This window comes from Ammodytes marinus, assembly GCF_949987685.1.
Source record: "Ammodytes marinus genome assembly, chromosome: 7".
Taxonomy (NCBI): Eukaryota; Metazoa; Chordata; class Actinopteri; order Uranoscopiformes; family Ammodytidae; genus Ammodytes; species Ammodytes marinus.
The window spans coordinates 7,392,817-7,408,051 of record NC_137211.1 but is presented as its reverse complement, the minus strand read 5'-3'; the positions used below and the strand labels follow the sequence as shown (position 1 = coordinate 7,408,051).

The 15,235-nt window shown below is 40.5% G+C and overlaps 1 protein-coding gene across 1 annotated transcript; it reads left to right on the top strand.

Moving 5' to 3' along the window:
* The first annotated feature begins 465 nt into the window (after positions 1-465).
* On the top strand, positions 466-9,070 carry ptpn1 (protein tyrosine phosphatase non-receptor type 1). Its single transcript, XM_080030635.1, has 9 exons — positions 466-599; positions 1,563-1,653; positions 2,806-2,906; positions 3,164-3,262; positions 3,443-3,586; positions 3,773-3,976; positions 4,156-4,317; positions 4,476-4,636; positions 6,430-9,070. The coding sequence occupies exons 1-9, from the start codon at positions 543-545 to the stop codon at positions 6,734-6,736; spliced, it is 1,326 nt and encodes a 441-aa protein (XP_079886761.1). The 5' UTR covers positions 466-542; the 3' UTR covers positions 6,737-9,070.
* Positions 9,071-15,235: the final 6,165 nt, after the last annotated feature.

Genomic DNA, 15,235 nt, shown 5'->3' with positions numbered 1-15,235 from the left:
CACTTTGCCATAAAAGCAGCAGCAGCAGGTCACACGGACGTAAATAGAGTGTACGTCCGCGTACGTGCGCGCTCCAATGTGGTGACGTACGTAACAACATGCCCCCCTTCCGCGCGTGTCCGCTGGTTTGTCTCTACAGCTGCCGGAGGAATTGGTAAAGTGACTTACCTCTTACTAGACACTCAAAGTGACATATTTAAGGTCGACGAGGATTTATTAACTAGCGCTTCACACCAAAGGGAAGCCAGGAAGGATAAGTATCTTCAATTTTTTTATTTATTAGAATAGCTTTTTTTTTTTTTAGCGTCTCGAGGACACCGTGTAGGAGGAGCCAGCGGCGTGTTTCCGCTATCAGCAGGCCGAAAGAGGCAACACGGCGATCTGTGCAGCTCTACTGACAATTACTGAATAGTGGAGGGACTGTTGTCAAAAGTTACAGCGGGACATTGTTCTAGTAAAGCCGGCCCGGTTTAACCAGTGGGGGTCTACATCTGGAGAATCGGAAGAAAAGGGAGAGAGGAGTGTCAGCTGGACTGTCAGCGATGGAAGCCGAGTTTCGGGAAATCGATGAAAACGGGAGTTGGAGCGCCATTTATCAGGTAGGACCTCTATGCAAAATCAAGGTGGAAACAGGGCTGAATCTGATTACTGGTGTCTTTCTTTTAAAGCTGACATTTTCTAGCCAAATGGTTGCAAATGCATAATGAGAGTGGGCAGCAGCGTAGCCACCATTTTTGTAGTTACCAGGGTTCATTTAGATTTAGATACTAAAAAGACTAATTCATCTCAAACCACGGCCTTAGTTAGTAGCTTATTAAAATGCCTGAACTTAATTAGACTATCTATCTATCTATCTATCTATCTATCTATCTATCTATCTATCTATCTATCTATCTATCTATCTATCTTAGGGTTCCTACAAAATGTCTTGACAGGCATATTGAATTCATTAAATTTAAAATAATGCCACAAGTGATAATTAAATGACTTATATCAATATTTTAAGTACTAAAAAAGGCTAAGGAAAGTAGGATGTTATGACATAAATGCATGGCATGATCTGATATGTTCCCGTTGCTTTTTCATTAGACCAAAAAAGTAATGTTGAATAACTTGGTTTTACACAAATCAGCTGATGTTATTATTTTTTTGTACTGCTTATTCAAACATGTACTACACACACACACAAACACACACACACACACACACACACACACACACACACACACACACACACACACACACACACACACACACACACACACACACACACACACACACACACACACACACACACACACACACACACACACACACACACACACACACACACACACACTAGTTGAATGCTTCCAGGGAATTGGCATATCATATTTACAGGGAATTGCTCTTCACAGATGGTGCACTGTTTCATTATCTCTTTATTTTAAGTTTTTCCAGAAAATTGAATAAACATCCTTGACACATGCTTAGACTCTTTGAGACACAGCCTGCACCATTCATACTGCATCAGACCTTTTAAGGTAATGTTAACGTAATATCCTTGTATTTTTCTGTCACAGGACATTCGTCAGCAGTCGTGTGAACTACCTTGCAAGGTTGCCAAATTGCCTGAAAACAAGAATCGTAATCGTTACAGAGATGTTAGCCCATGTAAGTTGCTCTTTCGCTCTTCTCACTGCACCACACACAAGCGTTTATAAACATGTCAAATATTCCTTTCAATTGATGTGACTCTTGTGAGATTTGCTGACGCTCCGTAGACGCCTATTTATGTTGGAAGTGTGTGAAACTTGTGCCGGCTCACCACTGTATGAGCTCAGGTGCAAACATAAGAATCATTTGAAATAACACAAAGTCAGTATTACACAGTAGACTGTTTTAACCATGGATGGGACTTCTAGTTCATAACTTTTGGGTGTCAGTACGATGGCAGTAGTACAAAGCTTGGTAAAGCTACACATGGTTGGCAACATAATGATCTTCTTCTAAAACTTCTGTCCCGTTTACTCTTAGTATTACGTTATTTTCTTTTGTTTATTTACAGGGGATAGTGCACATTATTCAACAGAGAAATATAACTACATTCATGCAAATATGCTGAGGTTGGCTCAACAGTTATGTTGCGCCTGTATTCATGACACAATTAGAAACTGCCAAATGGTTAAAAGCATTAGTATATAAGTCTTGAACCAACAATACAGTCAGACAAGTATAACACAATACAAACAAGTTAAGAGCTTAGCTATAACAACATCGGATGAGTAGTTTTTAATCTTATATAAGTTTGATTTTACGTATGTGTGTATGTTGTTATATTCTTTTTGTAATCCATTTTATTCTTTAAAGCAACGTGAACATCTTCTTAACATATACAGTAAACACATGTGGTCATTGTCACAGACACACATTTGCATCAGGCTTGTATTTTCATGTAACAATAACATTGCAGCTCAGAGTTTTTCTTAGGTAATATTTTTCAATAAAAGTATTTTTCCCGTAACATCTCAATCAACAGCTGCTCTGTGTGGTTTCCTCTCTTTCACACTGAAACGGCCATGCAAATTGTGCAGACTGGTTTGCAAATATTTACTGTATATGCCATCAAGCGTGTTTCTTTGCTTTATACTTTATTAGCAAGATACGAAAATCAGTTACAAGAAACTTGTTTGTGCGGTTTAACTTTTTTGAACTGAAGTCAAAGTTGACATTATCCTCCTCAGTATCCTGTGTTAATCTGAGAATTGTATTTGTGGCACCAACATACACACACCTTAATGATCTTTTGTTTTTTTCTACCCTCAGTTGACCACAGCAGAATATGTCTGCAGCACGGCGTTAATAACTACATCAATGCCAGCTTGATAAAAGCCGAGGAGGCAGGAAGGAACTATATTCTTACTCAGGTACGCATGAAGAAAGGACTCAGTACATCCATTTGGAAATGATGCAGTCTGACAGTGATAATCCTCCATTACACTGAATTAATAATCATGTTATTTGTATGATATTGGACTACATTTCAAATGTTGAAGCTCGAGACTGAAGGTTCAACACATTTGTGTCCTCTAAAGCCAGTCTCTCTTTAGGAATAGTATGTTCAACAATATCGAATGCTTTCCTGAGATCTTTCTAATACCAACTAACAGTTATCGTCTTTCAGGGACCCCTTCCAAACACATGTGGCGACTTCTGGGAGATGGTGTGGGAGCAGAGAACCCGCGGTGTAGTGATGCTGAACCGAGTCATAGAGAAAGGATCTGTAAGCCATGGTTTCTTTACTTTCAGTGTCACTTCTTCATTTGTGCAGACTTCCCACGGATCCTTTACAGAACTTTATGTTTAATTAGCTATGGAAACCCTGTGTGTGACATCGTCAGCATATGTTGTTTGTCTCACTGCTTCTCGTCTCTGTTGTTGCACCTTTTTGTTTGTTTTTTAGATTAAATGTGCCCAATATTGGCCACACAAAGAAGAGAAAGATGCAATCTTTGAAGATACCAATTTCAAAGTTACCCACATCTCAGAAGACGTCAAATCTTACTACACAGTCCGTCAGCTGGAGTTGGAAAATTTGTCTGCAAGTATTTCGCTCTCACTCTCACTGGAGTTTGCGTTTGAAAGTAAACATGGTTTCAGATTGGGAAACTTCAGACTTTTCTAATACTACATCCATGTGAGTCCTGGTCTGTTCTTTGGTCTTTTAATTCTTCTCACATCTCGATCTGTTTTTTTTCTCTCTCTCTCTCTCTCTTTCCCTTCACAGACTCAGGAGACTCGTGAGATTTTACATTTCCACTACACCACCTGGCCTGACTTTGGGGTGCCAGAGTCTCCGGCCTCCTTCCTTAACTTCCTGTTCAAGGTTCAGGAGTCTGGCTGTCTGCACTCGGACCAGGGCCCCGTGGTGGTGCACTGCAGCGCCGGCATCGGACGCTCTGGAACCTTTTGTCTAGTGGACACCTGCCTCTTACTGGTAGGGACAGAGCTTTGTACATTGATGTGTAATTCTTATATAGAGCCAGTGCAATAGTAGAGCAACACAAAATTCCTTGATTGTTTCAAGTGGGCGGTGATGAGGAGTGTAGGCGGTTTAAACACAATTAGTGCTTAAAAAGACTCTTTTGAGTTGAATTGTGTTGATTTCACTTGTAGATGTCCATGCGTAAGGACCCGTCTTCAGTGCGTATTCGTGATGTGCTGCTGGAGATGCGGCGCTACAGAATGGGCTTGATTCAAACTGCCGATCAACTTCGCTTCTCCTACCTCGCTGTCATCGAAGGTGCAAAGTACATCATGGGAGATACGTCTCTGCAGGCAAGTTCTTTCTCTCTATACTGCTCAGAGTTCACTGGGTGATTAAGAAACTCCATGTGCACAAAATAAAACGACCCATTTGCTTTTATTTAGTATGAAGTATTTTGGCACATACTTAAAGGGGGTTTCTGTGTTTGTTTGTTTTTTTCTTCTTCTAGGAATCATGGAAAGAGCTGTCAAACGAGGAAGACGATCCTCCAGAGTTCACCCCTCCCCCTCCTCTCCCTCCGCCCAGAGACCCAAACAACGGCCCGGTTCAGCCGTCCTTTTTCCCTGAAAACCATGACATCATCCAACAGATGGATATCCGCAGTCTTGGGTAATCATCCAAATAATGTTTTTTTTTAAAGATTTAATTTCAGTTTATTATGTCATTGATAGTTTATACATAAAAAAAAGTTGGATTATTATAATAATAATTCATTTTATTTATATAGCGCTTTTCATGGTACTCAAATGGCGCTTTTCCACCGCACATGTAGCTCGACTCGACTCAACTCGACTCGACTCAACTTGGTTTGGTAGCAGCACGGGTCGTTTTCCACCGCAAATAGTACCTGCTGAACGTGGGCGGGGTTGTCGTAAGGGGCTGAAAGCCTACTCCGGAGCAAAGTAGCAAAGCAGAAATTACGAGCAGTTGTTGCACTATTAACTGAACCAACCGCCAAAAACACGGATGAAAAATGTTTAAGAAATACCCCCCTTGTATCTGTTTGCTAAAAGAAGTAGAAGAATATTGCTACGTGCATTTAAAAGGGATGGTTGTTGTCCCGATGTGTGCCACACAGTCAGCTGTAGGGATGCGTCACGTACATCCCTACGTAAACACGGGCATGATAAAGTTGACTGTTTAGTGCTTGTTTCAGGATACGTGTTTTCAAATGCAAGCCGTGTCTCAGCCTGAATATTTTATTGAGGTAATCAGTTCAGTCCGAGGCTTGTAATGTAATCGCTCGCTATCATGTCTGTCCCAGCTGGCTACTAGCCTATAGCTGCTAGCTGCCCTACATGTCTCCTCTCGTATGTTAAGTAACTTCCCCAACAACCAACACTGGGTGAGCTTAGCGAATATATGGAAAATAAATTCGGATCTGTGATGCAAATCAAATGAAAGAGAGCCAGAGAAGGCTGCACGCGGCGTAAATACACTCAAAAGTCCCGGAGAGTTGGGGAGAATAAACAACAGAATGAAGCCGGTAGTCTCTGGCCACTGATTGGCCAAACAATAGTCTCTGGCCAATCAGTGGCCGGCCGTCTGCCGACGTCACCTTTTAGCATCGGCTCAGCTCGCTTGGAACCTAGAGCGAGGCGATACCAAAAAAGCAGCCGCTACGTGGTACCAGGTACCATGAAATTGCGGTGGAAAAGCCAAATATGCGAGTCAAGTCGAGTCGAGTCGAGCTGATACCATGCGGTGGAAAAGCGCCAAAAGACAGTTTACAATAAAACCAGTACATAAGCAGTATGTTGCATCATTTATTTGTAAACCCAACACCGACTTCCTGAGCTCTTCTGGGAAATGTGCTTAAATGGAGTATAGGTGGCCCGCATGCATGACATTGAATAAGCTGATAATGAAACAACAGCATTTAGAAATGCTATGCTAAACTTCAATTTAATCTTCCACAGCTTTCCAATGCCAAGTGAAAACATTTGTTTATATCTATTTTGTCTATTTCCTGTTGGTGTTTTCTTTACGTGCCACCCAGAGCTGTGGAATCAAGTTGGCATACACATCATGAGCCGTTTTTGTATGAGAATTGAAATCTAGTGGAAACCATGGAGTTAAAGCAGCACCCTGTTCTGGAGTGCACCCATCAACTACTCATCTAGTTTACTGACTTACTGAATCAAGTGGCAACATTTAAATAGGCTTTAACGTCTTAGCTGGAAGAGATTTAAGCCATGAGTAAATCTGTTGCTCCTTTGGTACAATTAAACCCTAATCTACTCGTTGCACCCCGTTGGCTCATCAGTTGAGTGCATCCGTGAATTGCATGTCTTTCCCCTCTCTGTCCCCATTCAACTCTGTGCTTAAAACTATCCATTTGAGGTGAAAAAAATAAAAGATCTTAAAAATACTCTACTCTTTGACATTATTTCCTCATTCAGGTCCACACCAGCGCCTGAGCTGAGAAAGAGGAACATCGACGCCCCCCAGACTCCTCAGGACGGTCCCGATCAGCTCGACGGCCACGTGGAAACCCAGGATCCTACCTCCCAAACACAGACCAAATCCCAACAGCTGCACGAGACCCAGACCAAGGAGGAGAAAGAAGCGCCATCAGCTGATACTGTGGAGCCACTAAAGGAGAACTCTCCTGCGCCGGAGGCCTGGTCGCCTCTCCTAGCCAACGTGTGTCTGGGCACGGCGGTGGTGCTCGGTGCTTACGTCTGCTATCGAGCCTATTTCCACTAATGTCTGTCCTTCCTCCTCCCTGATGCTGCAGAGTGGACTAGGCTGGCCCTGCCGTCAGCCTGCTTTGACTCTGGGTTTACTCTGCCAGTGAGTGGATTACTTGGACTTGAGCAGATTCAGGTTCACTCATTTATATTTCAAAATGCAGCGTGCAAAGATTTTGGCCGGCTGAGAATATCAGGCTGTCGGTTCCTTATCACCAACCCAAACGTTGTGTTTCATTAACTCATCTTGGACGCTCAGGGCCTCAGTTCTTCAGGTTTTAACATCCCAAATAACGTGTGCCTACTTAAACACAAGACTCGCCACCAGACAATACATGTCCCGGTCTGTAGAGGAGAAGAGTTTTGTTTCAGCTCCCCTGCTCTGTTGAACCAGGAAAAAGCCCCACCCTCTCTTATTTACCAAATGCATGTGTTCTTCCATTTCATCCCTGACTAAGGTGTCTGTTAGGATTTCGTTATCTTCTGTTACCATGAAATAGATCAGAAGTTATAGAGCCAGATTTTTTTGACCAGCCTGTCTGAAAATATGCCAGTAAGGAAGACACTGACACTTTAAAAAAATATTTTTGTTGTTGTTTTGTTATTGGTCAATTTTCAAAACTACAGTAAGATGAAGTGTGTGAACGTAAGAGGGAAGCGAGCCTGTGCCCACTAGATGAGTGTGGACATTGAATTATGTGGCCTGAGTTTGGCTATTTGAGTACGTATGTATGTGTGTGTGTGTGTGTGTGCCTGTGTATATACATTTATGCGAGTGGTATTAAGTGGAGCTACTGATTCTTGAGTTACATCGAGAAATATTATAACGTAACATTTCCAGTGTGTCAAAAGTGAGATGAAGACTAGGTTGCCTCCTAGTAACTTATTTCTTCTATGTTTTCTCCCTGGCGGCTCCACAGTGACACGGAAGTCTTTTTTATTTCCTAAAAACAAAATGGTGCAGGGACAAGATGCCATACTCGTTCTCCATACACTTAACATTTTCTTATTAAAGGCGGAGTCAGTGTTTCTGTAGAATGCTTGTTGTCAGAATTACTTTTTGTCAAAATCAGTGAATATCTCATTATCCACTACTGGTCTGTACTGTGTTTTCATAAAAAAAAAAACGTTGTTAATACACAGACTAGGCTCTGAAAACGGGTATGTAAACAAGTGGCTCAGACTGACCCAACGTAGCTAACAGCAACATTGCTATCGATACACTAAGCTACTGATCGCCTTATACTTTGGCTTTGATTAATATTTGGCTTCAACAACTATTTAAATACTGACCGGCTTAATGTCACACTTACTGCTACCTGTATTTATGTAGCATTAAATCTTAGCCTATATCAAAAGCATTTTTGCGAACCATGGCGTGACCCTTTGTATACATAGGCTACCTGTTTACAGAGTCTAGGCTGTGTATTAACACCAGATTTATTTTCAGCGCACACACAGAATGGACAGGTATTTGATCATGAAGAGATATTCACTGATTTTGACAAAGTGATTTTGACAACAAGCATTCTCCAGAATCGCTGACTGCACCTTTTACATTGGATGTTGTAACATGTCTTTTTGCTGAGTTCCTGATAGGGAGGACATGTTTTCAGTCACAGTGGATATAAATGTGTGGATGCTTTTCATCTGTAACAGAAACCTGAACAAACCTGATACACGTGGTAAAGTAATGCGTGTTCAGTCAGCGGAGTTACACACAGGAATGCCAGCCTAACGAGACGCAGCATAGCTCACACACCCAACTCTTTTCTCCAGCAATACACACACTTAATAATGTGTCACCCTTTTACGTTAACAAACCCTCCAGTTTGAACAGGGAACCAGGGAATTTAAACGAACCAAAAAAAACAAGAAACACCAGCACAGGAAAGAAAACAATACACTGTAGTGATGATCCGTTGCTTTATGCCGTGGCCCTGAGCTGGCAATATTGATTTGTATGATTTACATTTCGTTTCAGCATGCTGCATTTGTGAATCAACAGGTTTGTCCTAAGAAGAGATTAGCTAAGCTGCTAGCATTCAGTTTACCTTCGAGACTCAACAAAGTTCACTTCTTGAGTCAGACGGCTGACCCTTTCTTTAGAATGTATTATGTCCTCTCCACGGACACACTTTTATTAGATATATAAATATATTTTTTCCAAATCAGGTGTCAGTGTGCTGATTTTTTTTTTCTACGTTAACAATATATTAAACTCAGCACCTGTGCAGCCATTGCACCAGATTGTCCTGTTTTTCTCTACTTATGCTGAACTCAAAAACATGTATTTTTTTATTTACAATTGTTTTCCTTTTTTTTTAATAATAAAAAAAAGTCTACTGTTGATTTTGTTCTGGTTTTTAGAACGGATTCATATCTTTAACCTCATTTTAACTCCTGATCAATGAATAAAAGTTTACACATGGTTGTTTTTAAATGTCATTGCGGGGTCCATGATATGAATAGAAAAGTCTGATGTGTCTCACGATTCTAGAGAAAGTTGTATTGAGTTTATTTTTCTGTGACCTCAATGAGCAGATTTTAACTCCTGAACCCTCTTCAAATGGCGTGTCCACTTATGCATCACAAGTCGCTTTTAATCAGAAATATTATAATAAATGAGTCACATCTAATGGAAAAACCCTCCATAGTCACAAACCCCATGATTCCAAATCATTAAAATATATGTATTATTTTAATAGATGTTGCAACCAGCCACTGCTGAATAATGACCAAACTCAGAGACAATCTCGAAAAAGTGGTTTTACATAAGGTAGAGAAATGTATGAATTGAACCAAAAATTGTTCTTATTGATGATTTATGACTCAAATTTACTTCATAATAATGAATAAATTAGTTAGAACTAAGAGGGTGTCAAAAAAAATATCCAATGATGCCAGGGAATCAGCTTGTCGTTTGTACTCTACCTGTTAGCTATCTGTAGAAGCTGTATTAAAAATTGTGAGTGCTTGGAGTGTTTTAAAGACACCACATGGGGGCTCTGTGGGACCGTTAAACCTGGCCTTTTCTCTCTGTGAATAAGGGGCCTCGACTTTGGTTGCAGCAGCCCACTCTTTCCGTTTTTTTTTTTTTTTTTTCTTTTTTGTATTGAACCTGGGTTTGCTCATCAATTATCTTTTTATTTACAGTAAACTCAACATTGTTCCTCTCCCAGGAGAACACACACCGCCTTCGGTTTAAGTGGAATAGTGACACAGCACACCACAAAAAATGCTTTCAGTTTAGTCAAATCCTTACTGATTCCCACTTAAGGAAGAGTATATAATATAGTATATGGTTATAGTAACAGTCATAGCAGTATAGGCTGTTCTTTTTAAAGTCTGATATCTATTCTCGCCATGGGCATTACTGATCTATAAAACGGTTTCACTGTACCACCAAATAAAGCCCATGTTTATGTGTTTTAGTACTGTTAAGATCACAACAATAATGGAGGGCGAATAGTAAAGGAAGGAAGAACATGTCTTGAGACACATGCGCTGCTGCTTGAGTAAATTCCACCACAGCGCTGTGTAGTACAGAGGATTTGGCAACAGTCCTGGCATTGACTTCCTGTTTGGGAAATAAGAGGCGTGCTGTACAGGAATGCAACTTAAACACAGTGAGTAATAGTGTTCAACCACCACTGCTGACGTCAAAGCTGGCAAGATGGAACACGAAGCCCTCGTACGCTGTAGGAAAACTACAATCAAGGTGTGTCCAGGGAACGGAAGTCGTCTTAAAGACACAATCACTTCTTTTGAAACCACACACCGTCTCATCTGACAGTGTTGTCATGACTCAGGACATTTCTTGGCAAAGAATTTGTGCCATTTCGTCACATCATTAATCATGAATAAGGTCAATGTCAATTTGAAATGTAGTCTATGTTGCATCTTTGTAAGTAATTGACAAAGGCCCAAACTTTTTAATGCGAATAATATTGGTGAGAAAATCTTTGAATCTGTCAATTCTGAAAAAAATGTGACATGTCAGAAGCACACTGGGTTGTCCTACATTGCCTCCTCGTAACAATGCTGACTCCACATTCACAATCGGCCAAAATGGATATCTGCCCTGCCCTGCTGACTCGTCCAGCATGTGTCCTCAGTTTAGTTATTAACCTGGAACTTCCCAATAGCTGGCCAGCTGGGACTGGGAGGGAGGGGGGTGGACAATGTGGAGGCACTGCAGATCATTTTTTTCTCGAGCCCAGTAGGGATCAGGAAATTCCTGAATGCGAAGGGGGAGTCAGATCTTTCCGAGTGTGACTTTGCAAAGTCTGAGTCATCACACGTCACAGAGTGGTACAATGAAGGGATTAAATACCAGGAACTGCCAGCCAGGTGTACCATGTTATTTCAAGCCCTTATCATATCATAACTGCAAAAAGCCAGAGGGCGTAAATGACACTGACAGCTCTCAGTATTGGCCAGTTGCTCTACTCTAAATACTTCAGTACAATTTTAAGGTACTTTCACTTGACTTCAGTTTTTCCATTTCATGCTACTATTTGTATTATTTAACATCTCATCTGTTTTACTGGAAAAACACCTAATGGTAAAACACAAGATACTGAGAGTTAAGGGAGAAATATTGACATGACTCTCGTGTCTGTAAACTTTGTTATTTTGTGCAAGATATGACTTGTCAATTAGGGAGCTTCGGAGGTGCAGGTAAATTGATTTTGTTAACTTTAGAGCCAGGCTTGCTGTTTCTGCATGTTTCCAGTCTCTATGCGCAGCTCAGCTAACCAGATATTATTGATATAGATATTATCTACTAACTTTTGTCAAGGAAACAAATAGGCTTATTTCCAGAATGTTTAAACCAGTGATTCACTATTTTTTTGCCTTGTGATCCCTGACTAAAAAGCGGTTTGTATAGGGGCCCCTGCTCAGCAGATGTTAGCATTTCCATAGAAGAGACATTTTCATGTGACTGGTCAGGGCACAGAAAGGTCAAAGTATAAGAATCCAGTATTTTAAAGCTAAATATGACAGAAAAGTCAAAAAGACAGAATATAAATGTGTGTATTTTCCCTCCCGTTAATCACAGCATGACTGCTAGGATTTGTCTTGTTGTGAAGCCTTATGGGCCCGTACATTGGTGGACCAAACTACCTAAACTGAAGGTATTTGAAACTAGATTTTCGGTTTGAGCAGCTTCATCAGAAAAATACTACTCATGCATGAATGCATTGGTAATAATGTAATGATATATTAGTCACTGTGGCTATATTTCTGCAAACCAAGCACTTTAACTTTTAATAACTTAGGCACTTGTTGATAATACCTGATTATACCTAAGTATAATTTGTACTTGTAACAGAGTGTTTTTTGTGCATCCACGCTGGCGATGGCCGAAGGCATTGTGTTTTTGGATTGTCCGTCTTTCAGTCTGTCCGTTCATTAAGGGATTTTCTTCAAAATATGCACAAATGTTGACTGACTCAAGAAGGAACTTATTCGATTTTGGAGGTCAAAGGTCAAAGTGTCCTCATGCCTCATGAACGCGTCACTCAAGAACGCATTCAGGGATCCTTAAATTGGGCAAACACTCACACTTGGATTCTAGGCTGAACTGGGAAATCACGTATCGTGAGTGCAATATTATTTACAAAGGGATTTTCTTCAAAGTTTGAACAAATGTTGACTCTGAGTCACATAAATACTGATTAAATGTAGGAGGTCAAAGGTCAAACTTACTGTGGCCTTAAATCTTTTGAGCACAGTATAACAAATATAAAGTGTTTCATCTTTAATACTATTATTGCTCATGATTTAAGAGTGCAGTGAGAGTAGAAATCCACCACTGCAATATTTTTGTGTGCTTGCATAATCACTTTGTGAACGGGTTACATATTTTCCAAAACGAGTTGCCTGCCTGATTGTTTTGAACTCTTATGTAAAAGTGTTGTTGTTCTCATTAAGCTGCGGTGCATCAGTGTCACTGGCTGATGTCTTTGGTTACGTCTGTTGAGACATTCACCCGTGAGCAGTTCCTCTTCCTGTTCCTGTCCCCCCCCCCCTCTCCCTCCTTTGGGTGCTGTTGCTGCTCAGGACCAACCGTCAGACACTGACACTGATGTGACATGTGGTCCCTCGAATGTCATAGGCGAATGGTGATGCATGTAGGTCATAGCGTAAAATACTTAGAGGTTGGAGCTGGTGCTTCCCCCTTCAAAGGTCCCGCATCCTTTATCTGAGCGCGGCATGGAGTGATGACGTTGACGTCGACATAAGGTCCACATGTAAACAAAGCTGAGGCCGAGCTGCCTGGTAACCACAGAACTCACCGCAGTGTTCTTTTGAGTTATTGTTGATGTTTTCCTTCACAGCAACTGCGGCATCTGATGTGTGATTGTGTCGGATTTTATGCAACACTCAATCCATGACATAAGTACGGAAGAGTATTGGGGCCACAGGAGAGAAAAAAAAATGAGAGAAGGAAGATTTCAATATGCACTTCAAGAGCCGAAATGTCAAGAATAAATTGGAAATATAATTTGTGAACAAAGACGAAATACAATGTCAGATTAAACTCTACAGTTCAAGCCTCTGGTAAAGCTGAAAAGATGTTGACATGGTTGAACTTTTTGTATCAATAACTCATGAGTACTTTATTCAAACTAAACGATGCATCTTTATTTCGTCATAAGGCAGATGAAGGGCTACAACTTCATTTTTGACGAAACAAGATGTCCTCTAAACCCCACTAATAACATTGCTCTCTATGTGCAGCGGGCTGTGAGACAAGAGCCCAGGGACTGTCTACCAAGGGAAACACAGAAGAGAAAAATATTCAATACCTTCACTCTTATACAGTGCAGTGCAGTTATTTGTTGAGCTGAGAGGACGTCTCGTTTCGGTAAAAAATTAGGTTGAAGCAAAGGTGCAGCGTTGTGTTTTAATAACGTTTTGCCAACAAGCTATTGATCGTGAAAGGAGACAATAACTGTCAAAGTTTATTCTTAACATTGAATTTTGTGTTTCTCAAAATCATATTTCGTCTTTATCCACAAAACTATATTTAAATTTTTTGACTTAAAAAAAACTTCCTCTCAAATGTTTCTCTCTCCCATAACTAATACTCTTTCGTACAGAAGCATAAACATACACACTCACAAGTCATTGATTTCTCTTGTTTTGTTTGTTTTCCAACAAAGCTCTTTTTGGGTGAGAGGTGAGACATGGTGAACGTGAGGACAGTCACATTGTTAAGCTGGTGTGGGAGGTGGATGTTTTCACAGTGCCACCATCTTCAACACACCCTACTTCCTGTTGAGTAATCTGTACATGTCAAAGCCCACACATGACTACTACTACTATTACATGACTGTGATTTGATTGAATGTGCAGCTGAGGATTCACCATATATTTCACTATATAACTTGATGGCAGCTCCTCCACAACAGTGCTATTGCATTTTTTAAATATTCTCCTTCAGGCTGTTGTACATGCAGTCACAAGATCAGAGGGAAACTGCCTTCCGACACGTTTTATCTTCTTATCACAGGTCTGAACTCACAACTATCCGCTCTCAATACATTAGAAATCAATTTTCTCCCCCTTTAAAAGGTGTGACATTTCATTGGAATTGAAATTAAAGACCTGAATATAAATATTGTACCTTCATAATTGAATGGACTAGTTAAAGGTCCCATATTATGCTCATTTTCAGGTTCAAAATTGAAATGTTTGTTTCTATTAGACACTGTTTTCAATGTGTAGTGTCAAAAAAAACCTTTATATTACAAACAGTGCCAATGCTGAATCTCCTCTTTTCAAACGCTCTGTTCTAGAGCTTGTCTCCTTAAGTCCCGCCTTCCAAAAAGCCTAGTCTGCTCTGATTGGCCCAAAATCTAACTGCTGGTTTGGATCTAACTGCCAGTTAGATTCAGGGGTATCTGGGGTTGTGTTCACAGGTGGAGATAGTGCTAAATGAGGTTGGTAATGCTGCGTAAGAGGGAAGTGGCTTCCCCCCTTGTGACATCCTATGGGGAAAAATATGAAAGTTTTTGTTCAGTGTTTGAAGACAGGTTTTCAGAAAGGTGGATGCGAAGAAAAAGAGAGGGTTGTTTTTCTTCGCATATTTTGGATAGAAATATCCGTAGAAAAAACATGAAATAGTGCATTTTGCATAATAGGTGAACTTAGAAATTGTTCATCTTTCACCCCCTGATTTAATGAATATGTACATTTACAGTAAATGCCTGTCTCGTGCATTACGAAGGAGACATTTTCACTTCCATAATATTCAGAGGGCCGGGTCGTCAAAATAAAACAGGTTGTCAGTTTAATTGGTCAGTGTGTGAAAGTGTCTGGTAATCTAGGAAAGTTTTAGATGAGAGCTTTGAGGAATAGTGCAAATGCCTCAACTTTCTATATTGATACAAACTTCCGTACCTCGTAAATACTCGTTGGATGTCTTTTTTTTCCTAAAGTCCTGCAAAAACAATCTACATAAGAAACTGTACTGAGGTCTCCTTGTCTGTGTGGAGGAGCC

What these genes read in the sequence shown, in the direction of transcription:
- ptpn1 (XM_080030635.1), top strand. Translation starts at nt 543, where the DNA reads ATGGAAGCCGAGTTTCGGGAAATCGATGAAAACGGGAGTTGGAGCGCC. An exon ending in GTTGGAGCGCCATTTATCAG is followed by an intron (nt 600 to 1,562) that starts GTAGGACCTCTA and finishes TTTCTGTCACAG; the next exon opens with GACATTCGTCAGCAGTCGTG. An exon ending in ATGGATATCCGCAGTCTTGG is followed by an intron (nt 4,637 to 6,429) that starts GTAATCATCCAA and finishes TTCCTCATTCAG; the next exon opens with GTCCACACCAGCGCCTGAGC.